General features: G+C 39.6%; 1 protein-coding gene across 1 annotated transcript; it reads left to right on the top strand.

Moving 5' to 3' along the window:
- The first annotated feature begins 268 nt into the window (after positions 1-268).
- pudp (pseudouridine 5'-phosphatase) lies at positions 269-23,627 on the top strand. The gene is made up of 4 exons (XM_086036867.1): positions 269-378; positions 1,119-1,337; positions 4,439-4,668; positions 23,007-23,627. Exons 1-4 carry the CDS (start codon positions 309-311, stop codon positions 23,181-23,183), a joined length of 696 nt encoding a protein of 231 aa, XP_085892993.1. The 5' UTR covers positions 269-308; the 3' UTR covers positions 23,184-23,627.
- Positions 23,628-26,383: the final 2,756 nt, after the last annotated feature.

The raw sequence follows: 26,383 nt of genomic DNA, 5'->3' as shown, positions 1-26,383 counted from the left end.
GTTTTACATTTAAAAAACAATGACCAAAATCACGTCAAGTGCCCCCTTTTGAACTTGGAGCTCCTGCCCTCCAGTTTGGAATTTAATAGATTTGACATTTCTCCTTTTTAAAAAAATGTATTACTGCATAAAGTATGTACATTTGAGGTTTAAAAAATTCTATGGTAAATTTCACTTTTGTTTAACTGTGGAAACAAACGTGTGTCCGTCATGGATCTTTAACGCTGCTCGTGTTTTGGCGCTTCCGACTCGCCGTATTTCTGCCTACGATTATCCCTCACTCCAACACGGAAGTAAAAGTTCTAAACATGTCGGTGACAGGCAACGTCTACAAACCTGTGAGCCATGTCATATTCGACATGGATGGATTGTTATTAGGTACCCTGCAAAACTCGTTCTCACACACACGAAGTATCTAATATTCATGTATTTTAGAAACTACACGAAAGCAATGATAATACAGAAATACACTGTCAGTGTTGTAGGAGTCATTTATTTGGAAGCATGTTCACGTCAACCCCACGGAGTGACAATATTTGGTAACTTAATACAAATGATGTTTTTACTTTAGTTGGAAAGCCAAAGGTTCCATAATTTGTTAGGATTCGATCCAGCCAAATTATACTTTATTTAATTTCTGTGCGTATTCACTAGCTGTTACGTGACGTATGTATCGTACCTCAGTTCTTAGTATCTCTTACTGTGCTCTAGCACTTAAATCTGCGGTCATTTGTTTGTACAGTGTGGTATAATTATCATTATCGTTTACATCTAGCTTGTGTTTTTGTTTAAATTGTTTTTATTTTTATTTTACTCAAACAAAATCTATTTACAAATCTACTCTATTGGTCGGCGTGGGTGTTATTATTATTATTGTTATGATTTATTTATTTATCTATTTTTACTAATTATTGACCAATCTAAAGTGCTTAGAATATCTTGCCCTCTACGACGATACAATGTTAATGATTGAACAAGCATGCCATTTTTGGGGGTCTACTGGAAAGTGAGGATTTTGTAGATAAACTACTACTACGAAAAACTACTTGTTTCATTGTATTAGTTTTCATGTATTTAGTTCAAAGTATATGATTTTCTTTCATGTGTTCTCTTTTCAGACACCGAGCTACTGTACTCTGTGTCCTTCCAGGAAGTGTGTGACCGTTTTGGAAAGAAATACACATGGGGAGTTAAATCCAAAGTGATGGGTGCAAAGGCTTTGGATGCAGCTCAAACAATCCGAGACACTCTGGAGCTTCCTATTACAGCAGAGGAACTCCTTACTGAAACCAGAAAAATACAGGAGAGGATATTCCCGTCGGCTAAACTCATGCCAGGTCTGCATAGTCTTTTTCCCCCCCTCAATTTTTCCCATTGGTTTTCTGATTGTGTTTGCTCACCTGACACTTCAGTAGGCAAAACTTTACGATATAATGTAAAGTTGCAAGGACTAAGTGACAACTAATAAATTGTCAAATTAATCAATTAGTGTTTTTTTTAATAATCAATGAATTGTTTAGAGACCTAAAATAAAAAAAAAACCCCAAAAAACCATCTGAACTTTCTTTGGAAAACAATGATCAACATTTTTGCCTTTTTTCTCACTTTACAGACCAAACCATCATAACCAAATCATTACAAATTTGTTAGTGCATTTTCTGCATTGTCAATTAAAAAAAAAAAAGTCCTCTTTTTGAATAAAGGGATGGAAAATAAAATGTATTTTAAAATCGGATTCATCAATTAATCGACAAAGTAACCGATAGATGAATTGATTATCAAAATAAATCGTTCGTTGCAGCCCTAATATATTTTAATAATAACAAATAAATAATGGTATCTGAGTAATTGGAAAGACTGTGTACTGTTTGAACTCCCACCTGTGTCTGATGTACAGTATTTCAGTAATTCATCACAGTCATCACACACATCTCGTGACTAGATTTCAATACATTTGTACAACTATTAACTTATTAATGTTTTTTTTTTACATTTTGTGGTGTGTGTATTACAAATAAAAAACGAATTTAGTTGAATTCTAAACTTTGACAAAGTTTGAACCGTTTTTTATGAATTAGTTGTTTTCGGGAGACACCTTTATAATGCATCTATTCTTAAAAGTAAATTTATTTCTTTAGCATGATGAAAGGGGAAAAAAAGAAACCCTTACAAACATGAGACTTCTCCACTGTTATACTAGTTATTTTGATAGCAGTAAAAAAATGCATCTTGGGATTTTTTTCCCAGACAAGTCTTCACAAATCACCAACCAGTTACATCCTTGGTTTAAACTAGTAGATAAGAACAAAATCTGTCTGGGTATTGCGTGTGTTGTTGTTTTAGGCGTATTTTCAATTGGAACAGGACCCAGGCCGCGAGTGTTGATATTTCACAAGATAACAAGGACGCAAGAACGCACATTGAGAAACTGCTATTATGTAAATTCCAACAGAAAGTTTTGCGTCATTGTTTGTACAGTGAATCCCATCTATTTGCGAGAGATAGGGATTGAGCCCTGCTGCGTATAGAGAAAATTTGTGCCACCACGTGGGCACCGACACAAAAGGTGCTCTGTCCTGAGTTGTTTAACACATCTAGATGTACAGTAAATACCATGAAATAAAAAGGTGGACTTTTGAACTAGTCATTTTTGGATTTGAAACACAAATGTATTCAGTATACCACAAAAACAAAGAAATTGACCTTGCCATTCCAATGCTTTTGGAGGGGACTATAAGTAAACGTATTGACATTGACTATTTAAGACAAACTATAAAATAAAGTATTTATTGTGTACTGTTTCTTGGAAAGGATGATTACAAGTCCGCTAAAACAGCTGTAGGCATTGTCTTAAAACTTGCACTAGTAACTCTCCGCCATTATGTGTATTTGCAATTAATGGATGGGAGACTCTCTTTTAGATGGGCGTCAACTTTTATTTGATGCAAATGACCCCCTCCTTTGTTTGCCAAGGAGTGCCTTCCATTTTGCCTCCTTTGTTCAAAAGTGTTTGTTTTTCCAAACGCTTGGATTAACAACATTTCACAAAAGATGTTTTTGAATTCTGGGAAGAAGCTTCAGTACCTGGAGAGAACATAACAGAGAACACAAACACCATTTGTGAGACTCTAAAGCAGAGGTTTCTTGTTGTGAGGCAACAGTACTTGTTTTAATTTCTTCATTCAATGGTCATTGTAAGAACATTAGTTTTTATACTCCAGGAATAGTTTAGTATCGTCCTCAATTTTCAGAAATGTTAAAAGTCTCAATTTATGAACAATGGAGTTTTGTGTTCATGTTTTTCCGATGACCTTCTTTTGAGTTATTAATTATCTTCTGTAACTTTGTAGGATGTGTTACCCCAAATTTCAGAAGAGTAATTTAACTATGGTCGAATTTTTGAGCACGTCTTGATCAAGACAGTTTCTTGTGTGATACATCAAACCTATAGTTTTGGAAAGTTTGGAGCGGACATGTGCAATATGTTGTACTTCCCTGTTAAATTGATCATCAATAAGTAGTCTTAAAAATCTACACGTCACGCTAACAGCAAACCAATCACAACGTTACTTAAATAACTTCTAATCTAATCATTGTCTTGTCCTCTAATTCCACAATGCTCCAATATTTGTAAGATTTTTCAACATCAATAAATATTCCAACTTTAATCAATCCTTTTTTGGGTTTTATTAGTTATTTCTTCTGTTAACTCAAAAACTGCACTTGAGCTTGAGCGTTTTTTTCTGAAAACCAAATTGGCTGGCACATATAATATTGTATTCAGAAATGAATCTAAGCACGCCATGAAACATTTCTCAAGAGGTTTTGAACATTGGGGTATTGATGAGATGGGGTGTAATGTTAATTATTATAACTTGACTTTTCTCCATGTTTAAAAATAGGGATTACTTTTGACAGTCTCATACCATCTGGAGCTATAGCCTGCTGTAATGATTTATTGTAAATGTCTGAAAACAGTCCCACCAACTGTTTGATAAAATCCATATGAAATCCGTCCTTGTCTTTCAAATTTTTATTTGGTAGGGTACAGATGATGCTATGTTTTGTTTTTTTTTGCTTGGTTAATCTGATTTGCAAGATTAGGGCCTACTTTGGTTTAGAAGAAAAAAAAAAAAAAAAAAAGGAATAATTTGCAGCATCTTACTTTTTTCAGTTGGCATATTATGATACTCATTTCCCCTTTTACGCTGCTTTTTAATTTGTTATTTTATGACTCCAGGTTTCTTTGATGTTGCATTTAGCATTTCATAGTAATTGATTGGAATATTGTCTTTTGCTAAGTAAGTACTAAAGTTAATAACATTTTTGGAGACTTTACATCTCATTTCATCAATGTCACAGATGCATTCCTTCTCTAGGGAAGTATTACTGCTTGCAATGATAAGGTTGAGTAAGATCTTTTTTTTTTTTTTTAAAGGTGTGGAAAGGCTGGTGAACCATTTAAAGAAGCATGGTATCCCTATTGCCGTAGCGACCAGCTCAGCAGGCGCGACATTCAAATTGAAGACAAGCCAGCACAAAGATTTCTTTGCTTTGTTCAACCACATTGTCCTGGGAGACGATCCTGAGGTGAAGAATTCCAAACCCCGGCCTGACTCCTTCCTGGTCTGTGCCAGCAGATTCAACCCCCCAGCTTCACCAGACACTGTGAGTATTTATTTTCCAATATTGATTAACCAAGGGGTGCTCCAATCGATCGATCGATCGATCGATCACTGATCGTGTTCAGCCGATTTTCGTTGGAAAGTATGTAATCGGTGATCTCCAATCATCGAAGTGTTTTATGGCCTATCGATCACCCTAAGTGGCCAATTGTTCTTAACCAATATGTACTCGACCATTTACTGCAGTTGCAAACGATTAACAATGATGTTATATTTTTGACAGACAAATCTACACCGTAACTATTAATTTTAGATAACATGACTCAGTCGGTCATGCAACATATATCTGCTTCTACGATTTGAGAAATGCTCATAGCACAGCAGATTGAAACGAGGAATTGGTCTGCATATCGCGATTGTATACACAACCTAATGTCACAACAAAAACAAACAAAAAAGTGTGACATAAATGTGAGCGTTACATATGACACATTCAACTACTGGTAACACAAACGCTCAAACGAGGGTCCTTCAATAAGTTTTGAGACTTTTTTTTTTTGTAGGTAGACTTTTTTTTCCTCGGACAAGCTCTAAACTCTAGTCCCCTTCAAAGCACTCCAGTCCAGCTGCAATGCACTTGTTATATCATTCCAACAACCCCCCTGGAATTCCTCCGATGCGAACGTATCCACGGCCCTCATCACAGCATCTTTCATCTTCTCAATGGTCTCAAAACGATTGCCTCGGAGGTTTTCCTTTAGCTTGGTGAGCAAACAAAAGTCACAGAGAGCAAGGTTTGAACTGTAGGGAGGGCGGGGAATTGTCCTGATACCCATCTCAGTCAAATACTTGGAAGCGCCACAGTGCATTGTCCCCGTGGAAATGCCACGGACACGATTTGAAGAGCGCTGGCCGTTTGCCTTGGGACAAGCTTAGTGCACATTTTCTGCGTGTCCAATTCATCTTGAATAATTGTGTGCACTGTTCCCACATTGACTTCAGACCGTACACTTGTTGTCTCTATTGACACTCGACAGTCCTCCTCTTCACGCACACTATTTATCAATTGATTTATTTATTTATTCATTCATTCATGTATTTATTTTAATATGCGTCGTTCTCGTGACACTGACGGAGCTGGAATTAAGACAAGCAAGCCACAAACAATTCAAACTTTGGATCTATAATTCTAAAATCTATAATTTTCCTATGTACATCCACTTATCAGCTGATCGTGAGTGGATTGAACTGTTTACAACTGTTTAACCAAGATAGCATTTAGATGCTAACACAAAATCGTCATGATAATGATGATGATGATGATGCGGATGCGGTTTGGAGCAAACCAGGGGACATCACAAGAATATTTAAGATTGCGTACTAAAGCAATACTGTTGCGTTTTATTGCAAAAAGACATTTTTAGTTTTTACAGCATTTTGCCCAACAAGTAATTATTCCAATAGAAATAATTCTTGCAAAATAGCGGAATGTTATTTTAGGAGGAGAACGAACGTCTTCCACTTCCGGGTTATAGCTTTCAGTGTACGGTGGAGCTGGCATGACCGGTCAGGTTTGGATAGATTTTTACAGTCTAGAGAGGTCCCAGACAAGGACATACTTCACACGCGAAGGACTAAGATTTGTACTCAATGATAACAGTTAGTTAACAGTGAAATGGGCGCCCACTAGAGGGCCGACTATGCCTGTGAGAACAGTACTGCAGGGAGGGAACACACACGAAAAAGAGCACTGTACAGTGTTGTGCAGGCTTAGTCATGGCTGCTCTGTGGTATCCCGGAGGAGAACGGTGGTCTTTCTTTTTAAAAGAGCCCAACACAGCACATCAGCTGGTACTTGTTGCGGTTCGGGACGAACAGAGGGACAGATGAAAACCCACTTCTGTCCTTGCTTAGTCCGTCCTTTTTAAAAGACTTCTCAGCCTCTGTCCGTCCGTCCACAAAGTCCACCCTTAACAGTCGCAAGGTCGCATGACCGCTGGTACAGTCTTCCTGGCTGTAGTTGGGGACTGTTTATACAATATTTCAGTCACAAACTGTTTCCACCAACATCAACAAAATGTCATCTTGAAATCATATTCAATTGATGTAAGGAAGCTAAAAAACCTGTTGCCGGCGTTAGCGGTAGTGGCTAGCAGCTAGCCGCTAGGTGCGTGCCCAATACAGTTTGGCAAGGATTACTTTTTCAAAGGCAGTTTTATAGGCAAAAATGACAGTCTGACACAGTTGCAGTTCCTACTGATCAATTTTTAAGAAACCAGGCCTACATAAATACTGTTAGTACTGCTTTAGCCGACAAAATAGCTGTTGTGTTTCTAATGTCACTTTGCCGTGTAGCCCAAAATGAAATGAGTGAAAAATGAAAACAAGTTGATAGTCCATTATTCAGTGAAATGTGTTATTTTCTCTTGTGTAGTCGTAATTGTTCTTTAACCAAGTGTCAGGTTCACACCAAGTGAGACATTAGCAAACAATGCACACTATGAGGAGAGAAGACACTCGACAACAATATTGTCTTTTTTACTTGCAAGGAGAGCGCAGGGAAGTGCACCATTACAGTTCCTAAAACCCTGTGCCCGGCTCCCGCGCCTCCTCTCTTTTTATTTTCTTCGGAGTCCCTGATTACAAAGGTGTTCCAGCTCTAAGGGGAAGGGGAGCGAAAGCAGCTGGAACACTATAAACTTGTTTTGTCTATGTGTGTGTGTGCGTGTGTGTGTTTGTGTGAGTCATTAGCATACATATGTGGAAGCAAAACACATCAAGCAAGTTGGGCGTAGATTTGGCTAAACCCACAAGCTAATAAAGCTAACAGGCCTTGTCCACAAGAATCCAACACATGAATAATAAAATACATTATTATTCATACACCAAGTAAAAATACATCTTTTTTTTTTTTCTTTTTAATTTAAATTGTTTTTTCCGAATAGTATGCTCACAAAGACTGAATTAATCAGTGGCCAGCAGTGCCCCCTTGTCTCTACTGTTAGTGCTTGTGCTGTAAAACACCTGAATCAGCTCTACTGGTCACTAGAAGATGCACGATTTGAGTTCATGGTCTGGTTAAGCTATATTTTCAGAAACTAACTTCAGAAAAACGGAAGGGAAGGGAAGGGGGGGGGCGTCCACTTGACTTCCAGTGATGTCCCTTTAGGCATCAGATACTATTGAATACTTTACAACATGGAAAGATTGACATTGTTTATATTTGATTGATCGCAAGGAGAAAAGGACATCATAGACTCGTGTGAAGGAAAAGATTATGGCATTATTCATATCATCCTGACATTTGTGGTCTAATTGAACAGGTAAATTTGAGGCATTTGGCAGCTCTACTCTCACAGCCCATCCTTCGTTCACTGTAAAGGATTTCTTCCGACGAATACGTCTGCCTGTGGCAATGCACACCTGGTTCTTTTTTATCCGCAGACAGCCGTGGTTTGGGCTGGCATTTTTCTTGATGAGATATGAAACCGCAGTTCAGAGGAGGAATTGACAGAGTGTTCAGTGGAATAATAAATGATGATGCGTCACTCCTGGCTCAGACTATCTGACAAAACTAAGTGTGTGTGTGTGTTGGGGGGGGGGGGGCACACGTGCGAGAGAGTGTGAGAGAGCAAAGGTAGGGAGGGCAACCTTATTGGATTTTGCAAAAACTAATACGTTGTCAGTGAAAGGAAGCATATGGTCACTAATTGGTACAAACTAGGGGTAAAACTGATAAATTTACATCTCTGCATCGTATGTACGGGCGACGTTTTTATTTTTGTAACAAATACAAAGTAGGAGCGTGTGTTGATTCATGTGGTTATTGTTGCAGTAAAAAAAATGCTCCAACAGAATACTTGTGCCCACTTTTACAACAATTTTCCAATAGTCAATAGTAAATGGTAAAGCCTTCACTGACCGCATGTTTGATGTTAATGGGCATTCTTGTCTAAATCAAGCAAAAAGAAATTAATATTGCCAGATTTGAAGGATTAATAATAAAAATAAATAAATAAATCTGCAATTAAAAAACAAAAATGATCACACTTTTGCTCCCACTTAAGGGTGTGTGTGGGTGTGTCCGCTGAATGTACTGAAAGCCCACTCAACTCGACTCAACTCTCAATTCTCAATCAAATAAACTAGTGTTTTTCAAACTGTGTGTTATTGTCAGGTGTGCCGTGGGGAATTATCTAATTTGTATGCCTGTGTGGTCTAGCGCCTGGCAGCGTAATCATGTCTTTACTACATTGTAGTACTCTTCCATACCAGCAGGTGGCAGCAGCAGGTAGCCAATTGTCTTTGTTTAGAGACGAGCGAATTAGTGACGCATGTTTATCCAAACAGGCCCATGTTTCACACAAAGTATCAATTTGAAACATGATAAAATACATTTTTCTTTGTGTTTATTTAATTCCTAATCAAGACGTTATAATATAACGTCATTCTTCAATGTTAAAAAAATGCTTATATAAACAATATAATACTTATCTTGTTAAAATAAGCTTTTTTTTTCTTCACAATTTCAGCTGCTGGTGTGCCGCGGGATTTTTTCAATGAAATAAATGTCCCTTGACTCAAAACAGTTTGAAAAACTCTGATATAGACTACACACATGTATAGACTGCATGTTTGAGCTATGAAAATATATTTGTTTAAACATCTGGTGGCTGGAATATATCCCAAAGTGTCTTCACTGGGTTTTCCATGTCACAACGACAGGCACTAGCCATTAGCCCGTTTTTGAGCTAATCGGGGGTCCTCTCGGCCAATGGACGGACAGCGAGCTTGTCTGCGATGACACTTCCTCGTAGAGGTGTGCGATATGGAGTAAAGTGTATATCCCGATTGCCAATAAAGATACATATCCTGATATAGTTCTCCTTAAAATTACATGAAAGTACTGGCAATTTTCTGTGATTTGTTTTCAGTTTATGTATAAAATAGATATTTTATATAGACTAAAGAGTACAAAAAAACAAAAAAACAAAAAAAACCCCACAAATATCCAGTGGCCAAAAATATACCACTGGAAATATCTGGTAGCATAGCCGCCTTATTTTCATGGAAAATATTTATTTGTGGTTTATTCACGTTTTTTCAAGAATTATTATTATTAGGGATGGGCGAGTACCGATACCAGCTCTCAGTACAGGCCTTATTTCAAGGTGTCGTGAATGCTGCAAATACCAGTCAGCGATACCAGTGGCTGGCGCCCTCTAGTGGCCGTACTACTAGCAGGAAGTAAATGGTATGGATAGCTGACGGAACGTTTTTCTAAGTGAACCTCAGAAATACCCATCAAGATGCTATTTCTGTAAGTATATACAGTATATCGTCGCTGTCCTGTGAAAAACATGTATGTCCAATTTTGTAATTTTAGAAAAAAATGTCATGTTAATGGGCTGTCTGTAATGCGGAAACCCCATTCACGTAAAATAAAAAAATATATATATATACACAAGTGTTTTTCACAGGGCAGGGACGATATGTTAATAAGGTTTATATTCATGCTTAGAGTGCATTATTGGGGTGTTGCTAACAAAGTGTATACATTTTTGCTAACTCAATTCCTGCTTGGCTGATAGAGTGTTTTTTCTCTTTTGAATTCCGTCCATGTACATCCACTCATATTCCCATTAAGATGCAACATAAGCAGGGGTGCACATAATTTTATTCATGCAGTACTCACATGAGTACCAGGAGATTGCCTTTGGTACTCACTAGTGGTCCAACGGATCACATAAGTCACGGATCGGATCGTTTTTTTGTATGAGCAAAAAAAAAATAAAAATAAAAAAAAGCTAAATAGAACTTTGTCTTCATTTATTTTATAAAAAACAAATATTTAAAAAATCAACTCCTAATGTATAATATGGCCATTTAGGATTTAAGAACACAATTTAACACAATTTTCTTAGTGGTACAGTGTATACATTTCTAGGTATCCTGCCAGACATTTTGAGCTGAATGTTTTATTACAGTTATTAGGCAAACGTGTTGTTATAAATTAAATGAGGACAACGTTTTATATTTATTTTTATTTTTTTCATGATGAAAAAGACGAAGTGCAAGAAGAAGTGCAATTTGGGGCACCTTTCTTAAAACATGCACAGCACATTACAAAGTTATCTGGGTCCACAATATAGAAAAAGAAAAAAAAAAAAAAGTAAGCCAAGAGGCAGCTGCTGTACCACCCGCTAAAGATAACAGCTGCTAGCCACTAACTCTGGAGACTTCTGCCGTATCATACAATGACAGCGTAATTAACCAGCGGTTTGTTCGTGTCCTAAATTAGCGGCTGAATATGAGACAGCGTTGTGTTAGTGTTGGTAGCAAGCGTTAAAACTGCCGAATGCCGATACGTCGAAAACGCAAGTCAAGTTAGCCGTTACGCCACCACACGGGCCAACTTCAAAGTAAAGGTTCACTAAGGTTATTGCATATGCATTAATGACTCAATGTATTATTTGGTAAGCTTTATTTTGAAGTTAGTCTTTGTGGAGGCGGTGTGTTTGGTGTTTGCAAAACGCTCTTGTACATGCAACTTAAGTGGGTATTCAACAAATCAATAAATCTTTCTTGTTCAACAATATGCTACACGAAAAAAAGTACGTTTGTATTTATATTAATGCTTCTTTGTTATACGATTTATAAGATATTGGATATTATGTAATATATATTTACTTTTGTGTATATATATATATATATATATATATATATATATATATATATATATATATATATATATATATATATATAAAATAGGAGAGGTGGGCACGTCAGTAAATTTACTCACACGAACAAACACAGCGAGACACGTGGCGCATGTTTCTGTCAGTCATCAGCTAAACAGGAGTCCGTCAGTGACGGACTGAGAAGGTCCGTCGGTACCGAGCCGGTTAGTGACGATTCATGGCGATGGACGAAAACCCGCTTCCGTCCGTGCTTAGTTTGTCTGTTTTTTAAATTTCCCTTCATTCGCCAGCAAAATGGGTGTCTGTGAAGTGACAGATTGAAAGACCTTCCGTCAGTACTGAAATGAATGTACTGACGGTATGTACTGTACAGTACTGAAAACCACTCAACAAATTCTGCGAGTTAGGATTTTTCAAATGTGTGCTCAAGCCGAAGTCTCAATAGAAATAAGTGAAGTTCCCGCAAGTCAAGTTCAAGTTCTCTTCCGGTTCAGGTTTATTCCCGGTTCACGCAACTTGTGGCAGATAAAAACATCCAAATTACATAAAACGTCCAAATCGCCTGTTATCTTTTTTTTTTTCATTTTCCATTCATGCACACGATCAGAAATTGGAAAACAAATCATTATGCATTTTTTTCATTTTGGTTTTTCGAACCAATATCGAGATAAGTCGGTATTTAGATTTTTTTTTTTTTTCTGTATTGTTTTCAAAAGCAAATGATACACAGATTCAAGTGTGTTAATCCAATTGTGTGTGTTTAAATGCACTTTATATCTTGTTTCTGTGGATGAAGTTAAAATAGAATGGCACTGACCTAAAAGTACAACATGAGTAGCTGTCCTACTAAGTAATCAGCTCCTACATTGGGAGTTGTAATTTAGAAACAAATACATTCAGTATTCCTCGCAGCAAAGCTAATGTCACAAAGTGTGATTTCATGCATGAAAAAGCGGGCAGGTGCGGCGCAGAGAACCTCGCCCAACCCCCAAGCCACATCTCTCATTGAGTGCTGCACCTCAGTGGCCTCACAGAAGCACTACTATCTCAGTGAGAGAATAGAAAGACAGAGAAAAAAAATGCACTCTCTTCCCCTGAGAACAAGAGAGACGTCTCTCAAAACTCAAAGGCACCGTTGACGATGAGACAGGAGATTTTTGCCATTGGTGCACTTGGACGTCTGAGTAAGATTGATGAAACATAATAGCAAGTTCATGCTTACTCCGACACAGAATGGAGCAAACTAGTTCTGCTCCTGTCATTTATCAAAATGATATTACCACTGGGAACACTGTTATAATCTAGCTGTTCAAATCAGGTACAATTAGGACAAGAACTTTTCTTTCTAAAAGACAAATTGGCCCATTATTGCTAGACAAATCTCCCCGCATTCATCTGACATCTGCAGCCAATATACACGTGCACTGGGGTTACATAAGCAGTTCGGACGCTATGTACAAATCAGAGTTGGACATTACGTCACCGACGGACGCCCGTTTTGTTGACGGTTGACGAATGACGGGAACATTTTTAAAATAGACGGACTAAACATAGACGGAAACTTTTTTATTTTGTCCGCCATTCGTCTGCAGTTCGTCATTAGTCTATTTTTCGCAGCGAGGCTTCAATGGCTGTGGCAAGCACGGGGGAGGAAAATAGTGCGTTGTTGTTGCTTGGTGGTCAGATTTGAGTGAGCGACCAGGCTGTGAACAGGCTTCCAAAGAGCAGTTGGTCACTATTTCTGTTCTAATATCTTTGGGCGGGGGTGCGCAAGTGAAAGTTTAGTCGGATTCGCCGACGGCCGGCCGTTTAAAATTAGCGGCGGACCGGTTTATAGGCGGGTACAAATTCCCCCCCAGGAAAAAAAAGGTGAATGATGGATGACGGAAGGGTATCCACTCTGCAGACGGATGACGAATAACGGACGTTCAATTTTTAGTAAAATGCCCAGCTCTGGTTAAAACCTAAGCCAAATCCATCCATTTTTAAAGGGGAACTAAATCCCAAACTTTAAAGCAAGAATTTTCAACCTTGTTTAACTAAACATACTTCATAGTTAGAAAATGGAATGGATATAGTTCATTTATTTTAAAGAGATCGTTGAAACATTTATCCATAAATAAAATAGCATGATAAATGGACATCGCTCATTTTGGACCCCTCAAACAGTTAAGTGATGTGGTTATTACAGGTCCTTCTACTTGAATGAATTTTGGAATTTTATCAACAATAAAAGAGGAACTTGATTGTGTGGCTGTTCAGGGATAAAGCCTTTTTCCAACACATTGTCCATATTGTTTTCATTTCATCAATCAACATTCTGTGTGTGGGGGTGTGTCTGTGTGTGTGTGTGTGTCTGTCTGTTTTTGGGGGGCATGCTTGTGCATGTGACGCAATTACGTTGTCTTGCAACTGGGAAATTTAGACCTGCAGTATGAACCCAGCCTTAAAAGGCTGCCATGTTGTTTTGAAAAGCTTCCTAAGGAATGATCAAAAGGGCCTGACTAGTCAGATTTTTTTCTTGCAACTCTCTAAAATATTCAAGAATGGTATGCCTTTGAAATAAGCTCAGACAAAATATTATATGTGAATGGCAAAGTGAAATCCTGGCATTCCCCTCATCTGGTGCAAGTCATGAATTGCACCAGTGAGATCGCTGTGTTCCACTATTTTTAATTAAGAGGTATGAGAAGCTGAATGCAAGTAAGCCATAATATACAAACTAAGTTGGGCCCTAGCGGTGAGGGGAGGGAGAAGAGAAGCCAAGACAAAATTCAGATGTTTGGCGTTGAGGGAAGGCAAGGGAATAGTTGAGAATATTTTAAGAATAACAAAATGCTAGAGAGTAGAAATTGGTCTTAAATTGAGATTTTAACATTTTTACAGAGGTAGATGCTCTAAATTCCATGTGTAGTGCATTCAGAGGACTGGATGGTAAACCATGTAATATTTTATGGTTAACAAAACCTTAAGAAGTCAACCCAAACATTTTTTTTTTCTGAAATATGTTCTATGCAGGCTCACTAGTTGAAGCAAGGCATTCTGATAAATATTGCGTTTGTGGAATAAGAGTTAATCCACCCGTTTTTAGCCATCGCAGGGGGCGGCCATTTAGTCACTTCTGTCGACTAATAATGACATCACAGTTGCTCAGGTTTCTGAAGCGGAGCCATGATTGGTCGTTACCTGAACCCTGAGCAACTGTGAAGGCATGTTCAGTCGACAGAAGTGACAAAATGGCCGCCCCCTGGATTTAGCCGTTTAACTCATATTCCACAAACACAATATTCATCAGAAGGCCTTGTTTCAACTGGTGAGCCAGCATAGAACATCTGTTTGGGGTGACTTCCCGTTTAAAGTCACATCTCAGGTTGACCAGGTGCCATTCGTTGGGTAGTAAATGTCTTTTCTTAGTAAGTGTTTTGCTGCAGCATTTTGTATTAACTACATGCTTTTAATACTAGCGATGGGAAGACCGGAAACGAGCACGATATAGTAGTCAAGGCAACGTGGAGCAAATGACTCTGGTCCCTGCGTCACTCATGGACAGAATGGGCTATATTTTAGGGATATTGGAAATAGGAAAAAAATATATATTAAGATATCATATATTTTAATATGCAGTTGAAGAGAGTGAGTTGAGTGAAATATGACAGCAACATTTTTGGCTGTGTCACTTGCTTGATTTTTTTTTTTGCCACAATAACTTGGGACTTGCTTGAAACTTGGAAGGTTAAGACTTGAGCCATACTCATGACTCGTGCATAATGACTTACTCCCACCTGTGGTATAAATTGTTTGCTCCCTCTTTATTGAGCCTATCATTAACACTGGCTATTATTTGTGGTCTCTGCAACAGAGTACAGCGATGGTGAAATGTTACCCACTCCTTGCGTGAGCCTATCCCCTTGGCTTCAAGATCATTTAAGAAATGTTGCAGACAATCTGTCACTGCCACTTACTCACCCGCCGCTGCTCGCGCTGTACACGCTCGATGCACGTAGTGTTTTCTTCAGTCTCAAACAGAATGACAGAGTGGTGATTTATGTGCGTTAATACAGATGTAGTCGTCGGCTTGTTAACGTTTCAGTTTTTTTCACCCGTGCAATCTTGGGGTCGATAACAGCAATATTTTCTGCACCAATGAGCATGGCCGTTTTAGGCACACTTTGTGTTGATTATATGGACAGCGATACAACATAATGTATGCAATCCATCCATTTTAACTCACTTCCAACTGAGAGGTGTTCTCAAAATGTGCTTACCTACATTAAAGGGGACATTCTGAGTATATTATTGCTTCTATGAATATATTTGGGTCGCTGAAGTACCTGCGTATCCTTCAGCACATGGTTACACAGCTATTAGCTATTTAGAATTTTGCCAGATTGTGACATCACAGTCTTATATAGAGTGGCATTTGTGTTGCATTATTCTTGTGGTTGTAAAGTGATTAAATATGGAAAAGTTGAGGCAGTTTGAATGCTTTTGCAAGCCTCTGTAAAGAACATTGCCCCCATACAGAGTTGCTCTGTCCATAATTGGCATCTCCGTGTGAAGATCTCTTTTTGCCAAATGTGGACTCCGCAAATGTCAAAGACAAAATCAAAGAGTTGCGGCGTTGTTGGATGTACAGTACAGATCCAAGAACCAGATCCTCATCACGACAACACTTCCAAGCCACAGATGACATCAGAGCAAATTGGATTATTGTTACTGGATGATGGAAACATTCCGGCTTCCCTCTGCAAAAGCGCCGTCGTCTGTGCCAGCCATTTCATGTGTTACTGCTTTAGCAATCCGGGTCAAGACAACATTGGACTGGCAATAAGACTTTTGGCAAACGATGGATCAATTCAAATGATCAGTGGCAAAGCTCCATAAGATGGAACTGTAAGTATTAAAAAATAATTTTGGCTGTTTCTTGACATTTAGCACAAGCTAACGCTAATAATAGTTCATGGCTGGAATTTCAAGCAACACTGTTAGTTCTCCAGAAAATACCTTTCAGATTTCAGATGCATTACATACTACAGTAGCATATTTTTCAAGATATGTGGGTACACAAGAGTAATAATGCTCGGAATGTATAAATGTGCTTCATATGTGTCTTTCTGTGACCAGAACCGTTTGGGAAATGAAGAACTGAATATATTTCAGTATGATAAGTTTCAACCACACGCCTGGATTTACATAGATCCTGCGATCGTACACAAATGGAAGACTGTGCAGGATGGCATGTTTGAACACTAGTAAAGATATTGACAAAAGAATCTAATCTTAGGTGGTGCATTTATTGTTTTTTTTTTGTGTAGGGAGGGCTAAAATTACAAAGGAAAGCTACCTGAAGCTTTTGTCTACTAACTACTAAATATGCTTGCCATTAAGAAGTTGACAAAGTGGAGATTGTGCCATTAATTGTGTGAAGGCGAAGGCCTTCACACAATGAACATATTGTTACACATACAGGTATGTTATTCGGATTCTTTATCGTTATTATTCCGCCTTATTCCTCCCACTTTTCTGGCGTGCATCTTCTTCCACATTTTTCACCCGATTCACTTCATTCAAGTTTCAAAACATTCACAATATTCATGCCTTCTGGGGAAATATATATTTTTTTGTTTCACAAATTTTTCTCAATTTCACGTTTTTCACCCCAAAAAAACCCATTCATTTCCATTGGCACATTTCACATTCACACCATTCCAATTTGAAATTCACAAGATTCAACTATTTCAACTCACATTGGTGAAGCTTTTCAACACACCCACAGTTCCTACTTCCCAAAAATTCAACTTATTCACTCTCAAAAAAGCCACAAAAAAAACTATTCACCATTCATTTCCATTGGTACATTCACCTTCACATTTACAACATTCCAATTTGAAATTCACAACATTCAGCTCATTCCACTCACATTAAGCTTTTCAACACACCCACATTTCTTTCTTCCCACACATTCAACTCATTCAACCTTAAAAAATCCACACATATTCCACTATTCACCATTCATTTCCATTGGCACATTCAACTTTTCACATTTACACCATTCCAATTTCCACAAATTCACGTCATTCAACTAATTCAACTCACATTCAGCTTTTCAACACCCCAAAAATTTCTACTTCCCTCACATTCAACTCATTCACCCTTAAAAAAGCCACACAATTTCACCATTCATTTCCAGTGGACCGGTGTTATTGCCCCTTGGTCTCCCCATATGCGGCGGCCATCTTGGGCAGGGACATTAGCTAGACTGGGGATACTCACCCCAAGATCTCCCCACTGCGGCGGCCATCTTGGGCAGGGACATTGGCTGTCTTGGTTCCTTGCTTCCTCCCTTCATTTGATTCCCTCATACTTTGTTTTCCTTCTTTTTTTCCCTGACTTCCTTCTTTCATTCTTTCCTTACTTCCCCTTTTCTTGCCTCCCTTCTGATTTTTTTAATTGAGGTCATTCAACTTCATTCAACTTTATTCCATTTTATTCAACTTCATTCAATATCATTCAACTTTATTCCACTTGATTCAACTTCATTCAACTTTATTCCACTTGATTCAACTTCATTCAACTTCATTCCAACGCATTCCAAAGTTTTCATACAGCTTACATTGCCTTCACACGCAATTTCTCCAGAAATTGCATTCTCTAGTTCAAAGTGATTCAGCGTTAAATTTGGATGAACTTACAGTTATACAAATTGTATTCTGCTATTTACCGGTAAATTGTTGTCCAAAATCTTTTTTCTTATTTATTAGGTGTTTGTTAAGGAAGATGATGAAGAAAATTGAAATTCCCTGGAATTGGAATGCTCAGAGATGTTGCTGAGCCAAATAATACATTAGGGCTAAAATTGGATAACACATAAAGTAGACCTACGGTATATTATTAATATCAATATTATTATTCACAATCTCAAGGGACCATGCAACTATGTCTCCTAGTGGCTGTTAGCAATTGAACACCCGTAGTGGGTGGGTAAAGTGCTCGCTGTTCTGATGAGTTTGAAAATTTGCTCATGTCCAAAGAAATGAACAGTCTCTGTATTTAGTGTTGATTATGGTAATAGATCATAAGTAAATATCAGTCAAACATGCTTAAAAAGAAACACTATAAAATTTGCAACCCCTGTGTATTTCATCAAGTGAAATATTTGATACACAAGCTAATGTAATTTTGCACTCGGTGGTGAAACCATTGTTGGCAAGCACATTGCTGTGACATTTCTTGTAGTTGGTCACCAGGTTTGCACAAAGCTCAGGAGAGCTTTTGGCCCACTCCCCCTTGCCGAAATCTCTAAATCCCTCAAGTTTCTCATGCCACTTGGAAGCTTCAGCTCCCTTCCCAAGTTGTCTATTGGCTTGTGTTCTGGAGACCAAGTCCAGATGGTACTTGCTTCTTCTTGAACCATGACTTTGTTGCCCTGGCAGTATGTTATTGGGCATTCTCATGCTGAAAATCGCATCCACTACCCACTGCTCCATTCATTGGCTCCTCAATGCAGTGATGTCACTCCCTTTGTACACTTTTCAGCAAAACAGCCCCAAAACATAATGTTTCCAGTCGTCCACGCTTGATCATGGGCATGGTGTTCTTTGGGTCATACTCATTTTTATTCATCCTCCGAACTGAAACTTTTGTTTCATCTAATGACAGCATTTTCCCCCCAAACCTTCTGAGTCATTTTAATGTTGACTGGCCAACCTCAGACAAGGCCTTTCCAATGGACAGTTTGGAATCGGTTCCTCCAGTGACTCCGACCGAACAAGTATAGAACGGTAGAGGGCGCGGCCATTGTCCTCATTAACAAGAGGCGTTATTCATGGAGTCACTTATTTCCTCATTTCTCCCAAATTTTTTGATAAAACAGAAAATGACAACTCTTTTCCTTTTCCCGATTAAAAGATATATAAAATGAACTTGTTGGTGAAAACATGGCCATCCCGGCCCAACCATCCCTTTAATCCCTCCAATTTAATAATAAAAAAAAAAAAATTGCATCTACTACTGCACCTGCATCCAGACTTCTGTTTTGGTGCCCTTGAGCAAGAAACTGAATGCATCATCGCTGCAGTTTGCATGGCGCCATCCTGCAGACATCTCACATTTGGTCTACACAATAGAGTGTAAAGTGAAATTCCTTCATTATAATACATGAAACATTTTCACTTTTAATTTCGCCTAATCAAGTGGTTATCAGATACCCACACACGCGCATACAGCATTCCTCCTTGTAGCAGCTGTCTTCAGCACCAAAGTCAACAAATCAATTTTATTTTTCTTTAATGTACATTCACACCAAAAGTTATCTAAGGTGCTATCCATATGGAGCAGAGCCAAGACCACCGTCGTCACACACAACGCTTGAAAAAATGAGGGATTGGGTGAGGTGAGGGATGATAACAACAGTGAGAGAGAGAGAGAGAGCAAACGAGCACAAAAAAGCACATCAGCAGCATAAACGTGAATAGTGAGCACCGTTCTCATCATCTGTAGGTGGCAGTGAAAGGCATTAAGATGTAACGATCAAACAAAATAGGGAGGAAAAGGCACATTTTCCACATAAAAAAATTCTTGGATCAAGGAGCCTTTATCCAGTTTGGTACCAAAATGTCTTGCACACTTTCTTTCTCCCACTAAAGACTAGACTGACCCAACTAGAAAGTAAACTACACTAGTGGACAATTTAATCTATCTGAAAGACATTCTTTGGTCCTTGGGGGAGCACGAGCACCTGGAGGAAACTCACACAGACTTGGGTTGCATAAAGCCACATAGTTTTTTTCAGGAGGGTGGCAGCTACAGTATGTGTATGAAATGTGCCGCGATTCTGTTAGGCTAAAAGTGACAAAATGGCCGAAAGATGAAATAAGCAGAGCTGGGTATTGCCTAACTGTCACCGTCTGCATATTTAGCCAACCCACGTGGTCGTAGTCCGTCCCTCGTCAGCGACAGCCAGTCGGCGTCAAGAACTTAATGTACACATCACACGCAGGCGCCGCAAAAATATCTAATAAAAACAACAGACACACACACACTGCGTAGCGTGGCGATCGGTGAAATAAAACCAATAAGGCGGCACGTGTTATTGCGTCTGTGGGACCGAACGGTATACAACACTGTTTTATTTTTTATTTGGCTGCGTTGTCAGGCGTGCGGCACATGCATGTGACATGGTACCGGTGAAGTCCATTCTCGCCTGGGACCACGTGGGTTGGCTAAATATGCAGACGTTAACTTTGTGACGGTTAGGCGATACCCAGCTCTGGAAATAGGTATGTTCTGTCTGTCTATGATCAGATGCATGATTGTACTGACCAGAAATGACAATAACTCCTAAAGTGAGAGAGTGACCGGGTTTCTGGAGAAGGTGCATTCAGAGCCCCCAACCCAGCAAAAAAATAAATAAAAATGACGTAATTTCTGTGCTATGACCTTGACCATAGGTTTAGCGAACGTAGATCAACGAGTAAATCAGAGGTTTCACCACTTGGCTCAGCTCTCACTACCCTGCAGTTTGATACAGCAACCACATTATTGTGAACGTCAAACTGTCACACTTTGCATGCACCCTCCCTTTTCTTGAGGGAAACCATGTTGGCTATTAATAAGCATGCACTTTTTGGCTGCCTTTCCCCTTGCAGCAACCCCAGTGCAAAGTCCAACGCCTTTTCGACCGAGCTTTTGTTCCAGAGCCGCACTGTGTGTTGAGGTGATGCAGATTACGCTATATCTTTCCACCTCTGCTCTAACAGGGTCAAAACAAGGAAAAAAAAAAAAAGAGTTTGGTAGAGAATTGTGATGCGTGTTTGACAACACGGCGGTTGCAGACACGGTGCCGTTTGCAACGGTAGCTTCCAATAAAGCAGTGCTAATGCAAGATGCATGAAGCGCGCAGATGTGTCAAGCAGTAGCTGAAAGTTAACAATTTGAGGTTAACCCAGATCGCGGATAACCTTACTAGATTCAGTTGGGCAGTGAGGAACGAGTTTCATCGCCAGATTATTATGGTGAATGGGCTGTCACTTATATAGCGCTTTTCTACCTTGGGTACTTAAAGCGCTTTACACTGTACCTCATCTACCGACTGATGACGCAGCATCAGGAGCAACTGGGGGTTCAGTATCTTGCTCAAGGATACTTTGACGTGGTCACAATGACAGGGGATCGAACCCACAACCTATAGGTTGGGGTCGTTTCCCACTCTACCAGTGAGCCGTGCCGCCCCATTATTGTGTCCAATAATGCACAGACAACAACTGTCTGCTAGCAAAAACTTAAATTCGTCATACAATAACAATCGCCCTGACACTTCACGGCACCTGTGTCGTAATGCTTGTTGGAATACGCGTGCGTGTGTGCGCGTGTGTGTGTTTGCATGCATTGTCGGAATGTCAGTCTTAAGTAATGTAGTAAGGTTAGTACACAATCATATCCATGAATGAAAAAGTATTTGCCCCCTTCTGCAATTCTTGTTTTCCTTACTTTAGTGTTTGAAATTATCAAGCAAATTTAAAAGTAAGACAAAGATTTAGAATTTTTTTTTAATTTATTTACAAAAATGATATTTAAAGCTACTTGACCCTGTGTAAGAAAGTACTGTGGCTATTCACATTTTTCACTTCATGTTCACTTCAAGGACCACCTTGATTACCTCCAGACTTGTTTAGTCCAGAATTCACTGTCCTGTATCACCACAACGATCGAAGACACCATTCAACTTCCGAATGTTTTCCTAAAAGGACGGTTGTAGAGCGACCTTGTCAAAGTCCAGTCTCGAATCTGACTGAAATGCTTTGACGTAACGTTGGAAAGGCCGTTCATGCTCGAAAACCCTCCACTTTTGCTGAATTGAAGCAATTCTGCAAGTAAGAGTGGGATGTGAAAGACTCATTGACAGTTATAGAATGCTTGATTTCGATTGTTGCCGTTGAGCGTAGCCCAACCACTTATTTGGTGTGGGGGGCAATCACTTTTTGTAGGTTTGGATCTTTGATCTCACTTCATAACTAAAGACGTTCATTTCTATGTATGAAAAGTGCTATATAAATAAATAAAATGTAAATAAATAAATAAATGTCAAAACTGCATTTTGTATTTACTTGTATATCTATTATATATATACCTATATACATATATTATATATGTACTTGACTCAATTTGTTTGATGAAGGGAAACATGCAAAGAAACATTTTTTTAATAAGAAATGAACCAGAATGTGGCACTTCTTTATCAGAAAAAAAAAGATGTCCTTCAGGAATTGTACAATATGCTAACTGCGCTGCACTAAAAAGCACACATTTAAAAGTTACATTGAAATGCATCGGATAGTTATGGATGCACCAACCGTTTTAACGTCTGAGTCATGGCTCTTGAAGTGCCCACAATGACTCCGATGAGTTTTCGTGCAGTGTATAAAAATGTAAACAAAGACAATGGAGTAGGGCTGGTGGGGGCACCTTCCTTCAAATTGCAGTTTTAATGGGTAGATCGCCTCCCCTAGGTCAACTGCACTCCTGCGAGAAATGTCAAGCTCATCAGATTGAAAATGGAAACGGTGCCTCTGTGTCCCATTTCCCTGCATTTGTTTTCGCACTCAGCTCTGCCGTCTGCCTAGTAGGCTTATGGAATCGTATCATTTTGTTGTCCTCCATCTTGTCCCCCCCCCCCCCACAGTGCTTGGTATTCGAGGATGCTCCCAATGGTGTGAGGGCGGCCTTGGCTGCGGGGATGCAGGTGGTGATGGTTCCAGATGAGAACTTGGACCCGGCTCTGACTCAGGAGTCTACGCTGAGGCTGGGGAGCATGGAGGAATTTCAACCGGAGCTCTTTGGCCTACCAGCGTTCGGATGAACCTCGGGAAGGACCCCCCCCCCCCAACCCCCCCCCCCCAACCCCCCCCCGATTGTCTCGTCATGCCAACTGTAAATCTTGGCAAAATCTCTAATTTTAAGTAAACTCTTCAAAGCTTAGACTAGGTGTCATATTTGACTCTCAATGACATTACCCCCCAAAACGTCAGACTCAAGGTCATCAAGTGTTTACGCAGCCTAGCTAATCCATACCCAAAGAGGGATAACCTTCTTTTGCCATAAATACATTACACATAACTAATCCAATCCACAGGCCTGTTATAGTCAACTGGCCCGCACAACAATGTCACCAGGCCCTTCTGGTACCAAAGCCAGACATTATTGAAAGTTACCTCTTTTTATTTTTCGTTGCTCGTATACAACTAGTTGGGACTCTGGAGTGTCCGCCCACCTACGAAATGCCAAATTAAACAAACCAAGTGAACCTTTTGTGCAGCTGCCTCTTAATGAAAATGTGTCTGTGAACAAGCCGTTCTGAATTTTGCTAATCTGATGCAACAGCGTTGCTGATTTACATAATTCCGCCCACACTGACTTACTCTGCCCATGACATGGCAGCCAGGCTGGACTTACAAGCATTCATTCATAGTGACTACGACACTAAAGCCAAAAGGTAAGCAGAGCTGCATTGAATTTTGCTGGATGCACACATTTGCTAAGAGTTAGCTTCCGATGAGCAGCGCATACAGTACTTGGTTGCGCCATGAAGTTGTTGGTGCCAAGGGGAAGGGATCAGGGCTATTTGTGTTTGGTGATTTGGCCAATGCATGCTTACACTAATTGGAGTGGTGTAAATTGGCGGTTTTGTCATAAAGTGCTTCCTCCACGAGGGAAAATGTGATCTGTGTTAGTAGGTGCCCGTGCCTGTGCGTGTGCCACATTTCAGCTGCTTGTTTTGTTTCGGAGCCCAAAATGTTATATCGCTGCTGTAGAAAAGGACCTCGGCCGTGGTTATAAATGTCCATTCAGAACACCCAGCCAATAGCGGGGACATTGCCTTGAATGTGAGAGGCTACCACGAAATGTCTCTTTGTATGTCTCTGTCAGTTTTGCACATCTTCATTTCATAATCATTTTTGGCTCAATGACAGCATCCCTTAGCATTCGTTCGCAATACCTAAGGCAAGAGCAATTTCTTGTTTTATTCTGCCACCATCTGAAAAACTTTTTTGTTCACTTCAAACTTATTTGCATGACAACTCTTGACCTTGGCTGAGGTCTGCAGTTTGAGCCCGGGCTTGTGATTCAGTCTGCCTCGCTCTTCGACACCGACTTGAAGTGGCCTTATTGAAATGCCAAAAACACAACTCCCGTCTTCAGTGTAATCCAGTAAAGAGACTGCAATTTGTCCTCAGCCTTTCATCTCTGCTTGTCTGGCCAGCCCCACGCCAAGCAGGCTTTTATAGTTCTGCCCGCTCCAGGAGCTTCCAGGGGCCACAGTGCCCTTCAGGCTGCTCTAATAGAATTTTGCTGCGCTTCCATCTCTTTTCAACCTTTAATCTCCAAGGAGGGCTAATCGCCTCTGATGCTTTTTCACCTGATTCCCTGCTCACAAACACACACCAATCCATATTACTCTGGATTTTTTACTATTATGTATCGTTTCCTGCTAGCATCACGTATGTGTGAGCGATTTCAGAGTTAAAAGGCATCGCATTTTGGAAGCTTTTAGTAAAGACATGACCTCATTGCATCTCTATTGCATTTATTTCCGTGATCTGGCTTTTGATCTTCCGGCGTAAAAACAAAATCCAAGATACTGTAGAACCAATAAGTGGATGAGAACAAGGTACTGAAATAGTGTTTGAATACTTGTTTCTCACCCTACACACACATTTTTGTTTTACAGAAAACGTAAATAATAAAAATGTGTTAAAAGTGACATTGCAGTGAAGCAAAAGCCATTATGTAATGGTAAAGTTTCCCTTAGTACATAATAGACATAGCAAGAATACATTTCAGGGTGATATCTGGATCCCAATAAGATGGGCAAATTCCTCCCTCTCGATGTTTACCTTCCGTGGCTGCTTGTTTGCGGGTCTTTTGTAGCCTTCAGTACTGCGTAACATTTTGAGTATGCAAGTTGCATTTGCGCTATTGTTTCGTATCGGGCTGAATTTGATCAAAGATTATATTACGTCTGTTAGCTGTCACTTCATCAATAAACACAAGTGACCCTGTTCTATTATACCATGTATACCAACAACCTCAACAACTGTTGGCACATGCTATTCTCGGGATAATGTGCTGTTAATCTTCTCTATAATTTTCGCTGTAATTCTGATGCGAGTTGACCTTGTCTTCTCTGTCAAAACAATCTGATTGTTTTTTTTTTTTTGACTGATTGTTTTTTGAGAACGTGCCATGTATTTTCAATCATTGAGAACAAGCAAATGCGCGTTAGAGGTTCATCTCACGATGCGTCTGTCTTTCTTGATTTTGAATGTTAGGATTTTGCGTGTCCCTGTATGAAAAGAAAAAGAAAAAGCTTTATAGTAACCACTAAACCAAAACACAAATTTCTGTCGTAAAAGAAAGTAGAACCTCAAATGGCCATTTAACGGCAGTGAGTTGGAGGAGGACAATTTTAATTACTATTGATGCTTGCCTGGGTATATGGTATAATGGTTTCCAGCTGAGGGCACACGCTTTGCTTTGTGTCAGCTCTTTTGAAAGTGGCCACAAGTGCATGCCCCCGCAGCACCACGGCTTGAAGCTACATGCTAAAAGTGCCGCTCCTTTTTCTAAACAAAATTGGCATTCTGGGCCAACCGTTCCACTCTTTTATCCCCAACTTCATTCTGCCTGACTGCAGGAAGGGCAGCTGAGGGTTGTGGTGTGGCAGAGATAGCACCCTGACATGTTTCCCAGGCCCTTGTCCTTGCCTGTGCTTAGGACTGATAGCCAGGATTGGTTGTGGGACACATTCATCTTCAACGTCAAGTTTTTATATCCGCTTTTTTTTTATCAGCACTCAGACACTCTTCTTACAGGCAAAGTCGGTAAAAAGCCTGGTCACCCCAAGACACTGTGTGCATGACCTCTTTTACAGATAGCAATGCTTTTTAGTTGGTGGCGGGGGGCTAAGGGTCTACCAAACTAGCCCCCCTGAATATAAATGAATTGGACAAGATAAGATCAGATAACACAGACAGGTCTCTTTCTTTACATTCCCAAAAG

Source organism: Filicampus tigris, chromosome 1, assembly GCF_054856515.1.
Source record: "Filicampus tigris isolate MCC_2025a chromosome 1, RoL_Ftig_1.0, whole genome shotgun sequence".
Taxonomy (NCBI): Eukaryota; Metazoa; Chordata; class Actinopteri; order Syngnathiformes; family Syngnathidae; genus Filicampus; species Filicampus tigris.
Note: the sequence above shows the minus strand (reverse complement) of the source record. Positions and strands in the feature narration are given on the sequence as shown.

Coding starts and splice junctions, on each gene's coding strand:
- pudp (XM_086036867.1), top strand. CDS start 309: ATGTCGGTGACAGGCAACGTCTACAAACCTGTGAGCCATGTCATATTC. Junction 379..1,118: donor CATGGATGGATTGTTATTAG/GTACCCTGCAAA, acceptor TTCTCTTTTCAG/ACACCGAGCTACTGTACTCT. Junction 1,338..4,438: donor GTCGGCTAAACTCATGCCAG/GTCTGCATAGTC, acceptor TTTTTTTTAAAG/GTGTGGAAAGGCTGGTGAAC.